General features: G+C 53.0%; 1 protein-coding gene across 5 annotated transcripts in view; it reads right to left on the minus strand.

Moving 5' to 3' along the window:
- Nucleotides 1-15,812, minus strand: part of carmil2 (capping protein regulator and myosin 1 linker 2) — a 22,377-nt gene extending 6,565 nt beyond the window's left edge. For 2 of the 5 annotated variants that reach the window (XM_072698616.1, XM_023827366.2), the window contains exons 1-6: nucleotides 8,165-8,460; nucleotides 4,487-4,590; nucleotides 3,386-4,010; nucleotides 785-889; nucleotides 375-414; nucleotides 13-78 (exon numbers count right to left, since the gene is read on the minus strand). In XM_072698616.1, coding sequence (XP_072554717.1) covers nucleotides 13-78; nucleotides 375-414; nucleotides 785-889; nucleotides 3,386-4,010; nucleotides 4,487-4,590; nucleotides 8,165-8,266 — 1,042 coding nt within the window. In that variant the 5' untranslated portion in view covers nucleotides 8,267-8,460. Of the gene's footprint in view, nucleotides 1-12; nucleotides 79-374; nucleotides 415-784; nucleotides 890-3,385; nucleotides 4,011-4,486; nucleotides 4,591-8,164; nucleotides 8,461-9,177; nucleotides 9,476-10,566; nucleotides 11,088-11,965; nucleotides 12,000-15,766 lie in introns of those variants that run through there. The other 3 variants (XM_072698617.1, XM_023827363.2, XM_023827364.2) reach the window with 3 other exon arrangements.
- Nucleotides 15,813-16,471: the final 659 nt, after the last annotated feature.

Here is a 16,471-nt window from a genome sequence, read left to right on the forward strand (position 1 = left end):
CGTGTGCCTCACCTGAGGAAGTGGACATGGTGCGCGGCTTGGTGGGTGGGGGCTCGGGTTTGCTGTCGATGATTGTCCCTGGAAGAGAGACGCACGCACGGCGATGTCATGAGACAGAGGCCCACATTGCCGGCGGGAACCGGGCAGTGAGATGGGGGAGCGTGATGACTTAAGTACACAGAGGGGTGAGCCCAGCGGTGTGTGCAGGGGGCGGGGTCACAGGCCACAACTGAAAGTTGATTGGCCACCAGAGTACCCCATCTCCTGTCAGTCATTGATTCAAAGTATATAATTGGCTAATGATAAGGTTGGCCCCTTTTATGCTCCCTGACGTCCTGCTGGAGTGTGACGGGTGCGCAGAGTGACCTGCTTACCCTCTGAGTCAGCCTTCCTCAGCTCGCCCTCCTTGTTTTGCTGGAAGGTACAAAGAAAATCCACCTAAATCCAATTTGTCACATAAATCCATGTTGCCATGTAAATTTATACCGCCGCGTCGCCCCCAGTCCTGTATGCTGACCGATGGGTTTTTAATACCAACTTCTGCCCCCCCCCCCCCCGAATGATTCAGAGTCCCTCATAAAAGAACTGAAATCACAGCTATCAGAGCAGTGTGTTTACCCCCAGTTGGCCAAAATGCAGCTCTATAAACATTTTTCGACTGCTTCCCCCCCCCATCCCCCCACAGGCATTAAGTCCTGTACTCCAGCCTTTGGGACAGAGGGCTGTAAGTGGGCTGGTGCTGGGGGCTTGGCCGGGTCACAAACTGTCACACACCCACACTCACCTGCACTTTCTTGGGGTCAGGGGGTGACGTTTTGGTGACACCCATGCGGTGCAGCATTAGGTGGACGCGCTGCTCGAAGCTGGGAGTCCCTTCTGACGAGGGTTTCTGCAAGAGGACATGTCAGACTGAGCCCAAAGCCTCCTGGATCGAAGAGTGTTTACATGCATCCAGTCACAGTCCAGACTCAGTCACAGTACCGACTCAGTCACAGTCCAGACTCAGTCACAGTACAGACCCAACACTCTGCATGTTTAAAATGCTTACACAGGCCTAACTGCAGCCTCCGATTCTCCACAGCTTCTTAAACAAACACCCAGGCCCGGGACTGTTTATTGTTACACTTCCATTGTGGCCCTAAAACCAGTCGGAGGTGTCTAACTAAGGATCGCATCTTCTGGGCCTTTTGATCTCCACATAAGATGCAAAGAATCTGAATGGAAGCCCTCACAGATGGCCCAGCGACGTTACGGAGAGGAGAGCAGAGCAGAGCAGAGAGCCCATATCTGCAGTTGCTGGCCACCAGCCAGGGTTGTGGAAAGGCACGACTCTGCAAGGTCAGGCACCTCCCAAAATAACGCCGGCCGATCGCTTTGCTGCCGCTCTCCCATCTGGACAAACGCACATCTGGGATATCTGGGGAGAAGCATGAGGCTTCTGGGAGGCTGTGGGATAGACGCAGGCCGGTCCTCATCTGGCTGATTCACTGGGCTTGTTTCTACAGGCCCTCCTACTGAACATGGAGGCCAGAGGGACAGCGGGGAGGCCAGAGGGACAGCGGGGGAGGCCAGAGGGACAGCGGGGAGGCCAGAGGGACAGCGGGGAGGCCAGAGGGACAGTGGGGGAGGCCAGAGGGACAGCGGGGAGGCCAGAGGGACAGAGGGGAGGCCAGAGGGACAGCGGGGGAGGCCAGAGGGACGGCGGGGAGGCCAGAGGGACGGCGGGGGAGGCCAGAGGGACAGAGGGGGAGGCCAGAGGGACAGAGGGGAGGCCAGAGGGACGGCGGGGGAGGCCAGAGGGACGGCGGGGGAGGCCAGAGGGACGGCGGGGAGGCCAGAGGGACGGCGGGGGAGGCCAGAGGGACAGCGGGGAGGCCAGAGGGACGGCGGGGGAGGCCAGAGGGACAGAGGGGGCGGCCAGAGGGACAGAGGGGAGGCCAGAGGGACGGCGGGGAGGCCAGAGGGACGGCGGGGGAGGCCAGAGGGACAGCGGGGGAGGCCAGAAGGACAGAGGGGGAGGCCAGAGGGACAGAGGGGAGGCCAGAGGGACAGAGGGGAGGCCAGAGGGACAGAGGGGAGGCCAGAGGGACGGCGGGGGAGGCCAGAGGGACGGCGGGGGAGGCCAGAGGGACGGCGGGGGAGGTGACCTCCAGACATTGGACCCACCGCGGAACCGGGCCGACCTGCCCATTGCTGTTAGGTTTCAAAAGTGTGCGGTTCACCTTATGTGAAGTATCATGGCACAGGATCAGATTTTTGGGTGTGTTAGGACTGCAAGTAGTGTTCAGAGATCGCGTAACGTAAAGGTTGTCCTTTTTTGGGGGCTGTTTGTAGCTCTGGGGTTTAGGAATCTGTGTCCATGATTGGATGGTTGTTGGTTTGAATGTTTGGTCAGCAAAGTGACTTCACTGTTGGTTCCTTGAGCAAAGCCTCTCACCCCCGATTGCTCCAGGGAGAGTCTGACCCTGGCTTCTGCATCATAAATAGTTCCTTCAATGTTAAATGTGTACTGATGACAGGAGGCAACAGTAGGGATTAAATTCCAGTGGCAGCAAAGTTATGCAGCCCCTGCAAACAGAAAATCAGTACCTGAACTAACCACCAGATGTCAGGATGCTAACAGGCTGATAAATTAGCGCCTGGTGACTAGCATGGCACTTTGAGATGGGAAGGGAAGCCGGGCAGCTGATAGAGGCTGTGTCATTCAGCACGCCCTGGGGTGTCAGGGTGAGGGGAGGGGCCCTGGGGTGTGGTCGGGGGGGCTTTGATCATGGTTACCGTGGGGGAGAGAAGCTTCAGCCACCTAAATCCCATCCCCTCACCTTATCTCCTCCTCTGCAAGTGATCAGAAGCTCCTCCTAATGTCCCCTCACTCTCCCAGCCCCTCCCCTCACCCTGACACCCCCGGGCCCCTCCCCACTCCCCTCACCCTGACACCCCCGGGCCCCTCCCCTCACCCAGACACCCCCGGGCCCCTCCCCACTCCCCTCACCCTGACACCCCCGAGCCCCTCCCCTCACCCTGACACCCCCGGGCCCCTCCCCACTCCCCTCACCCAGACACCCCCGAGCCCCTCCCCACTCCCCTCACCCTGACACCCCTGGGCCCCTCCCCTCACCCAGACACCCCCGGGCCCCTCCCCACTCCCCTCACCCTGACACCCCCGAGCCCCTCCCCTCACCCAGACACCCCCGAGCCCCTCCCCACTCCCCTCACCCTGACACCCCCGGGCCCCTCCCCACTCCCCTCACCCAGACACCCCCGGGCCCCTCCCCACTCCCCTCACCCTGACACCCCCGGGCCCCTCCCCACTCCCCTCACCCTGACACCCCCGGGCCCCTCCCCACTCCCCTCACCCTGACACCCCCGGGCCCCAGGCCCTCACCTTGGTTCTGTCCTCAGGCTCCAGGCCGGTCAGCAAGATGAGCGACTGTGACTTCCCCTCCCTGAGGGACCGTCGGCTCCCCTTTAGCTTCCTCTCTCCGTCTGGCGTGCGGCTCTTCTCCCGTCCCACCGCGGGTACAGGGGTGGGGCTTGTGCTCAGTGTAGCTATACCAGCAGTGGCAGCGGTTGGCGAGACGGGGGTGAGCTCCGGGGTGGGGGACGGCGGGGGTGAGGGGCCTCCGGGGGCCTCTTCGTCTCCCACCTCTGTCACTGCCACCGCTGGTGCTGCAGGGGGCGCTGCACTTCCCTTGATGGCATTATCCTCATCGGCCTTCTCTTTCTCTCTCTCCCTCTCTTTCTCCTTTTCCCGCTCCCTCTCTCTTTCCCTCTCCTTCTCTGCGCGTGCTGCCTCCCTCAGCGGCCGGATCAGATCTGCTATGGACGTCTTCTTCACCTTCCCCTCCTGGGCCCCCTCGCCCTTGGAGCCCCGGCCGCCTCGGACCTTCTTGAAGGCAAAAAAGTCCCCGAACTTCTTCTTGATGTTCCTGGTGGGCCCAGTCGGGGGCGTGGAGCAGGCAGGTTCAGTGGCTGATGCTTTCACCAAGGGCCCCTCCTTCTGGTATTTCCTGGGTACAGCAGCAGCACAAACGGACCCCATCAGAATGTGCGTGTACAGGGTATTCATAGCAGTATTTACTGTGACAGTTAAGAATGTGGATTGTGAGCTTACTGAACCCCTGAAGGAGTCACGATGGTGTGCCATGCATGCGTGCACAATGGTCTGCAAAATGTGTATAACTGTCAACTATGTAAGCCTGCAAAGGAATGAAATAACTGAGAGTTCTGACTTTGCCTGTGTATGGTTGTGTGGGCGTGGTCATGTTAGGGGCGTGGCTGTGGTCATGTTTGGGGCGTGGCTATGGGCGTGGTCATGTTAGGGGCATGGTCATGTTAGGGGCGTGGCTGTGGTCATGTTAGGGGCGTGGCTGTGGTCATGTTCGGGCGTGGCTGTGGGTGTGGTCATGTTAGGGGCGTGGGTGTGGTCATGTTCGGGGCGTGGCTGTGGGCACGGTCATTGATATGACCATGGGTGGCCTCTCACAGGGGGTTGCTGGGGATGATTTTCTTGGTGAAGAACTCCTCTACGCCCTCGTCCACCCGGCCCATGGTGTCGCTGGCATCGTTCTCACTGTCGGCGGCCTGCTCCTGTCACGTGGCACAGCACAGCACAGCCCGGCACAGCACAGGTGAGTCAGGCCCAGCTTACACAGGCGTGCCAGGCCACCTGGCACGGTGGCGCTAGCCACACTTCCCCTCCACCGACAGCCAAACGAGACCGAGATTAGAGGCATCCGGGAGTCATGTTGGGAAAAGCACTATATAAAAATGAACTACAGGAACCTGGAGCCTGACTGATGGGCACTTTGTTAGACCGTCGGGAACTATGATCTTTACAAACTCATAACCATGGCAAATTTCAGGAGATTTAGCAAAGGAACTGTTGCTATCGTCATGGAGATATGAGCCGGTAACCTGAAAGCAAGTAGCTTTTAATGTTCACGTGCTTGATCAAAAACATGCGACCTGCTGGAGGTTTGGCTGCAGGAGGGCCAGTCTCTCCTCAGCCTGCATGTCCCTGAGTGGTGGACTGCTGTGTGCCTGAATTCACATCTGTTTCTCCCCTGCTGAGGGAGGAGAGCAAGTGGCCGTCCCTTCTAATTACGGTACTGCTCCCCTGAAACGGTGACTCACTGTCACACACAGGCAGCCAGGCAGTAATACTTCCTTGGGTCTTCCTTCCACACACACACACACACACACACGTACACGCACACACACACACCAGCACTGTACTTGGTCAGTGATGATAAAACTAATTGTCCTTGTGGGTGTGGCTTGGCAGCACCCAGTCACAAAGCCAGGGAGAGAACAGGAAAGCTGATTCCTCATTAATATGTAACACCCAACTGGGCGGAGCCACCTAACTGGGCGGAGCCACCTAACTGGGCGGAGCCACTCATATCACATAGCTACGTCAGCATCTACGTCACATCCTGCAGTATAGGCTTGTTTAAATGCATCCCTATGCAGTTTCACAGCATAAATAAAAAGGAAATCATGTCATAAACCACTTGCATCCACACCGTGTGTGTGTTCTTCTCCAAGGACACAGTGAGGACGTCAGATAAACCTACACTGTGTGTGTGTCATTGTTGAAGGAAATAGTGAGGTTGTCAGGGAAACCTGCATGGTGTGTAGTGTGTGTGTGTGTGTGTGTGTGTGTGTGTGTGTGTGTGTGTCTCATTGTTGAAGGAAATAGTGAGGTTGTCAGGGAAACCAACACTATGTGAGTGGGTGTGTGCTATTGTCCAAGGAGATGGTGAGGTTGTCAGGGAAACCTGCATGGTGTGTGTGTAGGTTATTTTTGTATTACATTGTGGGGACCAAATTTCCCCCATAATGTAATAAAAACCTGTTATTTTGATGACATGGGGGCCATTTTTTTCAGGTCCCCACAAAGATCTGTGAATGCAATATATGTTTGGTTACTTATGGTTAGGGGTTAAGGTCGTCATGTTGAGATTAGAGTTTTCCCCATAGAAAAATATGGAGAGTCCCCACAAAGATATAATTACAAACCTGTGTGCATGTGTGTGCTATTGTCCAAGTAGACAGTGTCAGGGACACCTACACCATGTGTGTATGGTGTTATTATCCAAGCAGACAGTGAGATTTCCAGGGAAACCTACACTGTATATGTGGAATTGTCCAAGGAGACAGTGAGGTTGTCAGGGAAACCTACACTGTATATGTGGAATTGTCCAAGGAGACAGTGAGGTTGTCAGGGAAACCTACACTGTATATGTGGAATTGTCCAAGGAGACAGTGAGGTTGTCAGGGAAACCTACACTGTATATGTGTAATTGTCCAAGGAGACAGTGAGGTTGTCAGGGAAACCCACACCATTATTGTCCAGTGAGACCATCAGGGAACACGCTCACGCTCTCATCCTCTCACTCGGAAGTTCACACACACAGTTTGGTCTGAGAGAGGTTCCCTTTACTACTGCCTGAAGGCACGGTCCACTGTGAAAGCATATGCAGCGGTATGGAAATCAGGCACTGCACTGGGTGACAAACATTATAAATCATTTACCGTGCCTCGGCCAATCAGCGTGCCCCGATCTTCATCATTCCACTCCAGCTCCCATTAAACAGCTAAATTCCCAGCCCACACATACACCTTCTCTCTCACACAGACACTGAAACACCACAACAAGCAGGGAGGGAGTCATACATCCGAATGCACACAGTAGCAGACTCTCGCTGTCAGGATCTCGCCTCTCTCCCGCTGCCCAGTGCGCTGACCACGGCTCTGCACCTTTGAAGCACGCGGCGGCTCTCACGATGTGGGAACCGGAGGACGCACCCAGACTCCATATTGCACCCCCACAGGGCTACAGGATGTCCGAGGAGTCGCACTACCGGTGGTGGGGGCCTCCATCTGCCTTCACATCTCGCTGCTCCACCCGCTGCTACTATTTATATTCTATTTATGCTGCTTTTGGTTTGTATGTTCGGGCTTGTAACAGAGTTCCCCGTGGTTCCAGGAATCCACCATTTTAGTCACAACCTTGTAGATCCAATACCATCCCTGTTGGTGCATGTCTGCTAGAACAAACAATGTGCTTTTTTTGTTTCGGGAAGGCTAGAGGCTTGGTGGTTAGGGACTTTGCTCCAAGAGCCCAACACTGAAATCACACGGCTGGCCAAGGGGAATCGAACTGCCGAACTTCTGATCACAGGCACAGCATTGGAATCTGCTGAGCCACAAGCTGCCCCACATTGTCTAGCTCAGATCATTTCAAGGGTCTCCCAAAAGGAGAGCAGCACCTGGACTGGAGCTCACAACATTCCGGTGTCGAGTCCATGTCCTTCCCTGCTACTCTTCCAGCTTTTCCCATTGAAGGAGGAGGTCCCTGCTCGCAGGGTTCCGCCCTGGCCAGCGTGACAGCAGACCCCCTCACACACCGTCAGCACTGTTCCCGAGTGCCTCAAGCTTTTTTGCCGCCAGGAATGCAGACGTTTGCCCGCTGTGGTCCGGCTCCTGGAATTGTTTACCAGTCAGTCGGCGGCTGTCGCAAACCTGCGATGGACGTGAATATGACCAATCACAGAGCCGACCTTAGCTGACATCCCAGGGGTGTTAGAACAGGTCCCGAGATGAAACTACCTCATAGATCCTGACCCTCGTCCAGGTGAATGTACCTGCAGCACTAAACACCCGTTTACAGACCACACCCTCTGCTCTGCCCAGAATATCCGTTTATACCTGCGTTTAAAGGCTGCCGGTATTTGTCCGGCGATTCGCTTAGAGACAACCTCTCCTCATTTCAGTTTTTATAGACATGGAGAATCTCCTACAAGCTAACCGCCTCTTTAAATCGTGTTTGCGGTTCTGTACTGTGAACTGTATCTAGCACTTGGAGACACGGACACCCGTGACTTTAACGCCTCCATCAACATCAGAATCGTGTCCAACCAAATCTGGGTGTTTTCCACCCAAACACGTAAATACTCTCGATTCCTACCCTCTCCTGGTTCCCACTGAAGGTGGACGTCCCCTTCAGGAGCGTCAAGCTCTGTATTATTTGTATGGTGATCCGCTAAGTCTCCTTACGCAGAACCCTGAGGACAGGACCCGGAATCACGCACACGCACGGTCATAAACAGCCCTGGTGCAGAGGGGAGTGTCTGGAGAACAACCCCCCCACCCTCACCTCATTTGGAGGGTGCAGCAACAACAAATCGAGTCCTTTCGTCCTCCCCATCGCCGCGGAAACACGACGAGCACCAGCCCATCCCCGGAGAACCGGCAGCATTGTGTAGCCACCCTACCCCGGTCGCCGTGGGAACCTGCCGGGTCCCCCAGGCGTGAGCGATCGCGCGCGGGTCAGCTGTGATCCTCCCAGTGGGACCGCGGACGCACGGGCCGCGGGAAAAAAAAAATGAAAATGGGCCGGCCCTCACTGCGGGGACGATATGGACGGTTACACAACAGCCCGCGAGAGCAGCGCGGAGAGCACAGGCTGGGGGGGCATGGACCGGGACACAGCAACACGCACATGCGGGGAGCGCGCTCATGATGGCAGACCGCTAGAAGGAGGAAAAAAAAAAAATCACACATACACCTCCCCCCCCCCAAATCATGCGCTAGTGTGCACCAGCTGCTCCCTTCGACATCCCAATCACACACGCGCGCACACACACGCACACACAAACATACACACACTCCTCCGCAAAATCTCCCCGAAAGGATCATTCTAGCTATTCAAAACCCCAACCCCCCTCCTCACCCCCCCCCCAATTTCTAGTGAGAGAGTGAGGCAGAGGGAGAGAGGTTGGGCAGGCAGGCAGCTGGGGAAGAAGTCGCATCCGGAACGTGGGGACATTAAAAATTAAGATACTAACGCGGCTCCCACAGAGACATCCGCCATGGCGGGGGCAGCCCGTGTCATTCTCGCAGCCCCATCCTCGGCGCACGGCACCCACGGTACGTGGTGGGGGGGGGGCTGGACGCAGAAGGCTGCAGGAACCCTAGCCGGTACTGGGAGGAGGAGGTGCGGCGCGGAGATCAGCATCCCACTAGAACCTTGCCCAAGCCCGGCTCTCGCCCCCTTCATCCCTCTCCCCCACCTCCGCTAGCTACCCTCCCTTCCCAGTGCGTCCCAATTTCCCCAGCTTCCTCCCGGACGCAGTGCATCAGCCGGGGCTCCCTCCCCCGCCCCAGTACCTGCGGCTTGCTGGGCGGCTGCCGGTTCCGCCGGTTGGGTCGGGGCCTGCTGCTGGTGTAGTGCCTCAGCCTCTGTTCTTCGATGGGCAGGTCCATAAGGGGCCGAGGAGGTGAGGCTGCGAGCGCCGGCACTGACTGTTGCTAAGAGCAGCGGCAGCAGCATCATCCGGCAGGTGGGAGGGGCTGGGCGTCAGCTGGGCGGCCATGACTGACAGCGACGGCGATGACGACGACGTCACCGCGCCTCCCCCCGCCCCGGCTGCTGCCTGCTGACTATCTATATCCACATCCAGGAGACCTGTGGACAGGGAGGGAGGGAGGGAGGGTGAGGGAGGGAGGAGGAGGCGGGGGAGGGGCAGAGAAATGGCGAGCAAGGGAGAGAGAGAGAGAGGGAGAGCCAGGGATGGGTGAAAAATAACAACAAAAGAAGAAAAGGTGTGAAGGACTGAAACATAGCTGCAGCACAGTGATTCACAGAGGAGGAGCGAGCAGGAGAGAGAGCAGGAGAGAGGGGATGGTGATGGGGAGGAGCGGCCGTGCACCGGGGAGGGAGGAGAGAGAGGAGGCTCAGGATGCAGGCGCGAGCGGATTGCCCCGAGCTGCTGGTGCTCAGCGGGGAGGCGTCGAGATGGGGGAGTGAGTGCGCCTCCATCAGCTGGTCACCCCCCCGCTCTCAGACCCAGCCAGTCATGCTCCAGTTAGCCTCGGCTCTGTGCACGCAGGGGGGAGCCCGTGCAGATTATCTGTTGTTGTCGAGGGTGGGGCATAGGGGAGTGTGGCTGTGTAATCCAGCTAAATCTCCCTGTGACCCCATGAGGTCAAAGCTCCTTCCCCTCGTCTCCATGGCGAGACCCCTTAACCCTTTCAGCGCCATGGTAGCTGCCCACGCCCCCGCCCACCCCCCCAATCTGCTCATAATACTGATTATTCTCTTCAGTTCATTTTGCTAAATGTTATTTTTCCGCAATCTACAAATTACACGCTGCTTCATTTTGTCCACTCTCTTTAAAGCGCTTTAGTTTTTCGTTGCCATTTAAATTATTTCGCTTTTTTCCACGACCTTTGTTTACAGCTCGCACTTGGTCACTGGCCTAATGGGGGCAGTCAGACACGACCTCTGACCCCTCCAGATGGCATGTGCGTGCGGAACCATCGCCTGGGTATCGCGCTGGGAGCAGGTGAGAGCGAGGCTTGGATCGCCGCTGAGCAGTGTGGGACAGACACAGATCAGATACAGGACTGACTCGGGACATGGGATATTTTGTCCTATGCTGCTATGAAAAAGCATAAAACACCAGATAATGTGAGAGTCAGACCACTAAGCACACGCCCATGAGTAACAGCGACCATCCACCACAAGGGGGCGCCCAGTTTTAAAGAGACACTTACACATCACGCGCATCCAAAGACTACATCTGAAGGGTTTCATACGTTGGACCCGTGTGCCATTTCTGTCCCTCCATCTGCTTCTTCCGCCCTTCAAAGAGCTTCTCCTAATCAAAGGTGGCTCTCGGGCCCCAGGGCCAGCCTGCAGACGGCAGGAGAGGAGAGAGCCCAGTGCCGGGCTGGTGGGGGGGGGGCACCCCTCCCCCCGCAAGGCTGTTCATTTTTAATCACTGAACGTTCACCCTTCAGCAGGTTACAGCTTCCAGAACACACTTCTATGGGAGCGTCGTGGGGGGCATGGATACCCTGGCAGATTCGGGGGGCCAGAACTTTACAGGGTACATAAAATTATATGCAAAACAGTAAAGTAAAATTTTCCCAGGGGGGGACCAGAAATTCTAAATACGCCGCTACACAGATACACCCTTTTCAGTTCAAGGAATCCTATTAATAATTTACAGCTGATTTCTCTTTAGCTGCTTCACAGCAGAACAAACAGAAAAGCAGAAGGTGTTTGGAGGCCATTGCTGAACGGTCTGTGAACAGGGGGGGGGGGGGGCTGCCATGGAGGAACAGAAGCGCAAAGAAAGGGGCCGCGAGGATTTGGGAGCTTGAGAAAACTGAAGCGCGATGGCTGATGAAGCTCCTCAGCTGACCTCCCAGGACCCCCCCCCCCAACAGAAAACCACTGAGAGGAGCATCTCCAGTGAAACCTCCTTAACACAGCACCCCTCTGTCCACGGTCCCGCTCCCACTGCACATGGCTTAGCAGGACCAGCATGGCGGACTGATGGGAGGCTTGGCGTCACGCAGCAGCCATCGATCGCAGGCAGATTGGCAGGGTGCCCCTGGGGGGCTTCGGCGCATCTGTGGCGACAGTCGAGGACGCAGACCCCACGGTTCACGCTCCAGTGATGGTCGCCACGGGAACAGACGGCCCCAAGGCGTGGCGGAGAGTGAAGAAACAACGAATAAGCTCTGAGGAACGCCTGACACTCAGGACACATACAGTGGTGTTATTTAAAGGGAGAAAAGAGGTTGAATTAGAATATTTGCAGCGTAGATTTAGATACAGAGAGTAGAGAGGCATCCCCTACGTCAGCTGGCCCACTCTGCATCCTTCTAACCGAAGACATCAGTGCCAACACTTCTGAGAAATTACAAGAAATCCTGCATCCTGTGCCGCAAACAAGTCACGTCAAATGCAGCGCGCCGCTCCGGATTCCTTTACATTCCATATTTGCGCTCGACGATCTTTCTCACCTGCATACATTAACATAAATTAACATTAATTTGCATAATATGTAATGTATATTGCATTACAAACCGCAGTGGCTGACCTGTGATTAAAACCCACAACAGCCTGATCAAAAACAGAGGCTCCCTGTCACTCGGCTTTTACCTGCCATTTTGATCCATTTTTTCAGTGTTTCATCCTTCATACTAATACCGTTACTGCTTGGAATTTGCTTTGTGAATGTGTCAGCATAACATGGGACGTCATGCTCTGTCACCACCAGAGGGCTCCATTCCCCAATTGGACCAGTGTGATTTAACAAAGGTTTAGAAAATACTCCTTAGAAAGTCCATGTGTGACAGATTAAAAAGGAAGGACACCGACGCTGACACACGATCTGCTGCAATTCCTTTATCATGATGTCACCCTTCATTTTGTGCAAGGAGAGCACAGCGTATCCTGGCCGGCACAGGGCATAAGGCAGAGGAATATTCTATCTATTGCAGGACATACTATGGACGGTCTACCTGACCCAAATGCAAGGGTTGTGACTGCAGGAGGAAGCAAGTGCAATACAGGGAGAACATGCAAAATCCATAGAAAGTTTGCCAGATAAGCAGAAAAATACACCAATCATACAACTGGGTCATTGTCCCTTTAAGAAACTCAAACGGCAGCAGTAATTACTCAGAAATAAACACAGCAAGCAGAATGGCGCAGTCACATAAAGCAGGTCAGGCAGAATTCAGACTGTACAGAGTCCCATGTTAAAGCCTACTCATGTCGCCCTTTGGTGAAAGAGCGGGCTTTTTAAAAGAGGGCGTCATTAATCGCGTCACATCAGCGGACACTGAGCCGGCGATTAGTCACTGGAGTCCGAATCCGACATGATTCCGGCCCCGCGTCCTTGGTCCGTCCCCAGACATCTCTGCATTGGACCGAAAGCAAACAACCGCACTCTAAATAAAACTACCTGAGACTGAATCCGAACCCTTGAATCCCAAGCAGTGAAACTAACCCCTTGCAGGGAAAATCTCTCAATGCTTCATAACCAGTCAGCCGCTACATGATATCAGGAAAACACTTTAATACTAAGAAACGGGGAAGTCAACACAGCTTAATAAGCTAATAATCTTAGCAGGAGGATCTCAGCTGGGCCATGTGTAATTACAGAGGAGCCTTTGAGTAATTAAGAGCCCCTCCCTGCCTTGCACTGCTTGGGGGGCTGCTGCCTTACACTGCTTCCCCAATGGTACTGTACTCCGAGGACTGCAGAGATAGGGCACATCACATGACTTGAGAATGAGGCTTTTTTCCCCCAATTAGGCCTGTTTTCTTTTAAGCAGAAGGATTGACTTATAGGCAGTTTCTCAATACCAAGGGCACAAAGATCATACTCGTGGTCTCGGCAAGACTGGTCAATTTGTGCATTCGGCAAGAGCGAATTTGTGGTGCAAAGAATTATGGGATTGGTCTTGTTTGACGAGGATGCAACAAATGCATCCTTGATATTTGGGAGGGGCAAGAACAAAATTCAGAGATTTTTACCGTCCTCTGTACATGCGTTTTTGAATATTGGAATGATTTCAGCAATGTAAGATGATGTAAGATGAGTACACAAGAACACAAGCACGGTCAAGTAGGCATATAGAGATTCACCGATACTTTTTTAAGAACAATAATCCATCCAACCTCTCCCAGAAGTTCCGGGAATCTCCTGAATGATGCGCAATGCCCTGCAAATCTGTCATTCTGCTATTCTACGTTGGTAAAGTTAGCCAGCACACTTCATCACAACCCCCCCCCCAGCCAGCACTGAGCTTGGCCGGTATCTAATATTTAACACCATCATATCATCCAGACATTTTAAAAAGCAACAATATTCTGGTATTTCCCGGTAAAATGTGGCGGGGGGGTGTGGTATACCCAAAATACCAGAAATACACTAGTGTCCTGTATTACAATAATACCAGCCAGGCCTCCACGCTCCCTCCCCCTGCCTGAAATCAATATGCCTAAGGTGGGATGTGTGATAATCAAGGCTTTTTTAAAAAAACAAAAAGAGAGGCAACAAATCCAACATATCTTAAGAAATAATTTCTTTTACTGAAGAGTGCTTGATAACGGGACAAGCAATTGGTGAGTCTTTAGGCTTGAGGTAAAAGAGGAAGACCGACATGAATGATAATTAAATGCTGAGTCTCCAGCCTGTGTCCATGGAGAGCAGTTGGCTCAGAGCTCAAGGAGAGGCAAACACTTACCTTACATTTTTTATTGTCTGACCAGAGAAAGGTAGACTGTCCCCTGTATGAAGGGTCATTAATTTTATTCAGACGGTATCCTTCATTAAGGGACACACACCTTTTACTGAATATCGTTAAATGCTGGTGATCCCGATAGTTGAGAAATGTAGCTGAGAAATATGAAAAGAATGGGGCAGGTTTTGGTGTCCAAACACTTGGTTTATGTCTGGCTGTGTTCCCTGAGAGAAGGTTTGGAGAAAGCTGCACTGGGAGAGCTCTCTGACAGACACATACATTCACAATATGCAGCAGATAATTGTCTGAGGCTGTTCACATTGCCTGTCATTGTACTTTACATCCTTCAGAAGCTAGAAGAGGCGAGTGGCCTCCTGTGACCTTTAGCACTCTAATGAAATGCAGAAGCAGGGCTCACGAACAGACCCAAGGCCGTAGAGCCGGAGCACTGAAGTAAAACATATATTCATGGTTCGGAGCGACGCAGAATTTTGCATTCTGCATGTGGGACCTGGCTTAGTTTATCCCTGACTTAGTTTATCCCTGGCTTAGTTTATCCCTGACTTAGTTTATCCCTGCGCCCATGGCATTGTAAATACCATCCACATTTTAACACAAAACAAGATTAAAATGGAAAAAAACACTACTGCAGGAAGACTAAGCAGGTCACCTGCCAAGTGATGGATCACTGGAAATCCCTTATAAGGAAGAGGCAGCTTTTGCTGCTGTGGGACATATATGTAGATATGAAGGACTAGACATTAGGGTGGGCAGTGACCATGACGTAATCAACCTAGAAGCCCAATCATCACCTAATTAACCCCTCGACAATGTAAATGGTAAATAAAGAAATGGGGAAGAACCTGATATCGGGGCATGGATTCCCAACCATGTGAGCCCATAACTCCCAAAATAAAAGTACCGGGGACTAGGGACCCCCTTTGTGCTGACCAGGGGGGGGGGGGGGTGTCGTCCCCTGTAGTAGATTGCGGCAATGGGGGTGGTTGGGTCCCCCTCAGTACAGTGGATTTATCACAATTGCAGAGTTACGGTTGCAGTGGAATTTTTTCACGTTTTTAGGTTTTAAGAAACACTCTGGAAATCACCTTCCACCCCCCACTTTGGGAATCCCTGCATCAGGGAACGCTAATGATCACGCCAGCAGACATCTGTAAGGTAAAATACAGTTCAAAAAGGCCAATATTTATGAACGCTCTGTAAGGGATACAGATATTTATATCCATATGTATGAATGATTTATAAGGAAGTGTACAGAAATGCTTAGGTGCACGCTTATGGTCTGTTCCGAGTTAACGATCCCCCCGCCCATGCTGGAGATAGTATGGTCAGACGGACTCATGTGTAAAATTCTCTGCGAGAATTTTTTCTTTTTTTTTTGTGATTAATTGTCGTAGTTGACACACCACAACTTCACTGCAGTGGTGGTTTTTACCAGAAGTCTCCCAACAACAGAGCAGCTTCCTTCCATTTACCCCACTTATGTGCAAGCGCACTGAGGTCCTTCACACTTTGGTGACGTTTGATGACGTAAGATGCAAAGTGCGCAACTGTACGTGAAGAGCTCCAGTGCCCGGGCATCTCTTAAAACCAATGGGACACAATTGATATCTGAAGAGGTGAACAAGAAACATGCTACAACTATGTTATCATTTCTGTTAGTTGTGTTCGGGGTTGTCCTTCACCTTACCCAAGGCCAGCAATCCTCAACCAGCGGCAAGTTCTGAAAAAGTCCCCAGGCAGAGTTGAAAATGAAAGTATTTTACAACGAGCACGCTCCTATGCTGATCCACGATCAGATTTCCCAGCCCCAATCCTAGTATTAATCTATACTTACGGGTCTTGGATCCGCAACTGCTTAGCAAATAACTAGTGAACAGTCAACCAATCCAAGAAGCCAAACCACAGATGCTTCATTTAAATTTCACTGGCACGTCCAATCAGATTTGTGCGATTGGTATTGATTGGCATAGTTGCAGAGCGCGCTGCGTGCTTGATCATAGCGGTAATTTAAACCTACACTTGATATAAGGTCGCGACTGAGCTGACGTGGTAAAAACTGGGTCGCGATGCAAAACGCTTGAGAATCACTGCTCTATGCTATGTTACTGTAAACATTCATTATTTGAGGGACGGGACAACCTGGGATATTTGCGCTTAGTGCGTGAACGTGTGTAACTGTTTACTTGGTGGGACAAATGGGATGAAGCCAGCAGTATTAACGTAGCATTTCAGACAGCAGAAATCAAATTTGTGGTACTAACATAAAATCCGTTGCCATGGCAATGTGATTCCCTTCACTAAGTTATTAGGCTAAACTAAACAAGGCAAAAGAAACCATTCTGACCAGCCTCAGCAAGAAATTATAGGGAAGGATTTAAGTGAGCTAAACATA

Source organism: Paramormyrops kingsleyae, chromosome 13 (assembly GCF_048594095.1).
Source record: "Paramormyrops kingsleyae isolate MSU_618 chromosome 13, PKINGS_0.4, whole genome shotgun sequence".
Taxonomy (NCBI): Eukaryota; Metazoa; Chordata; class Actinopteri; order Osteoglossiformes; family Mormyridae; genus Paramormyrops; species Paramormyrops kingsleyae.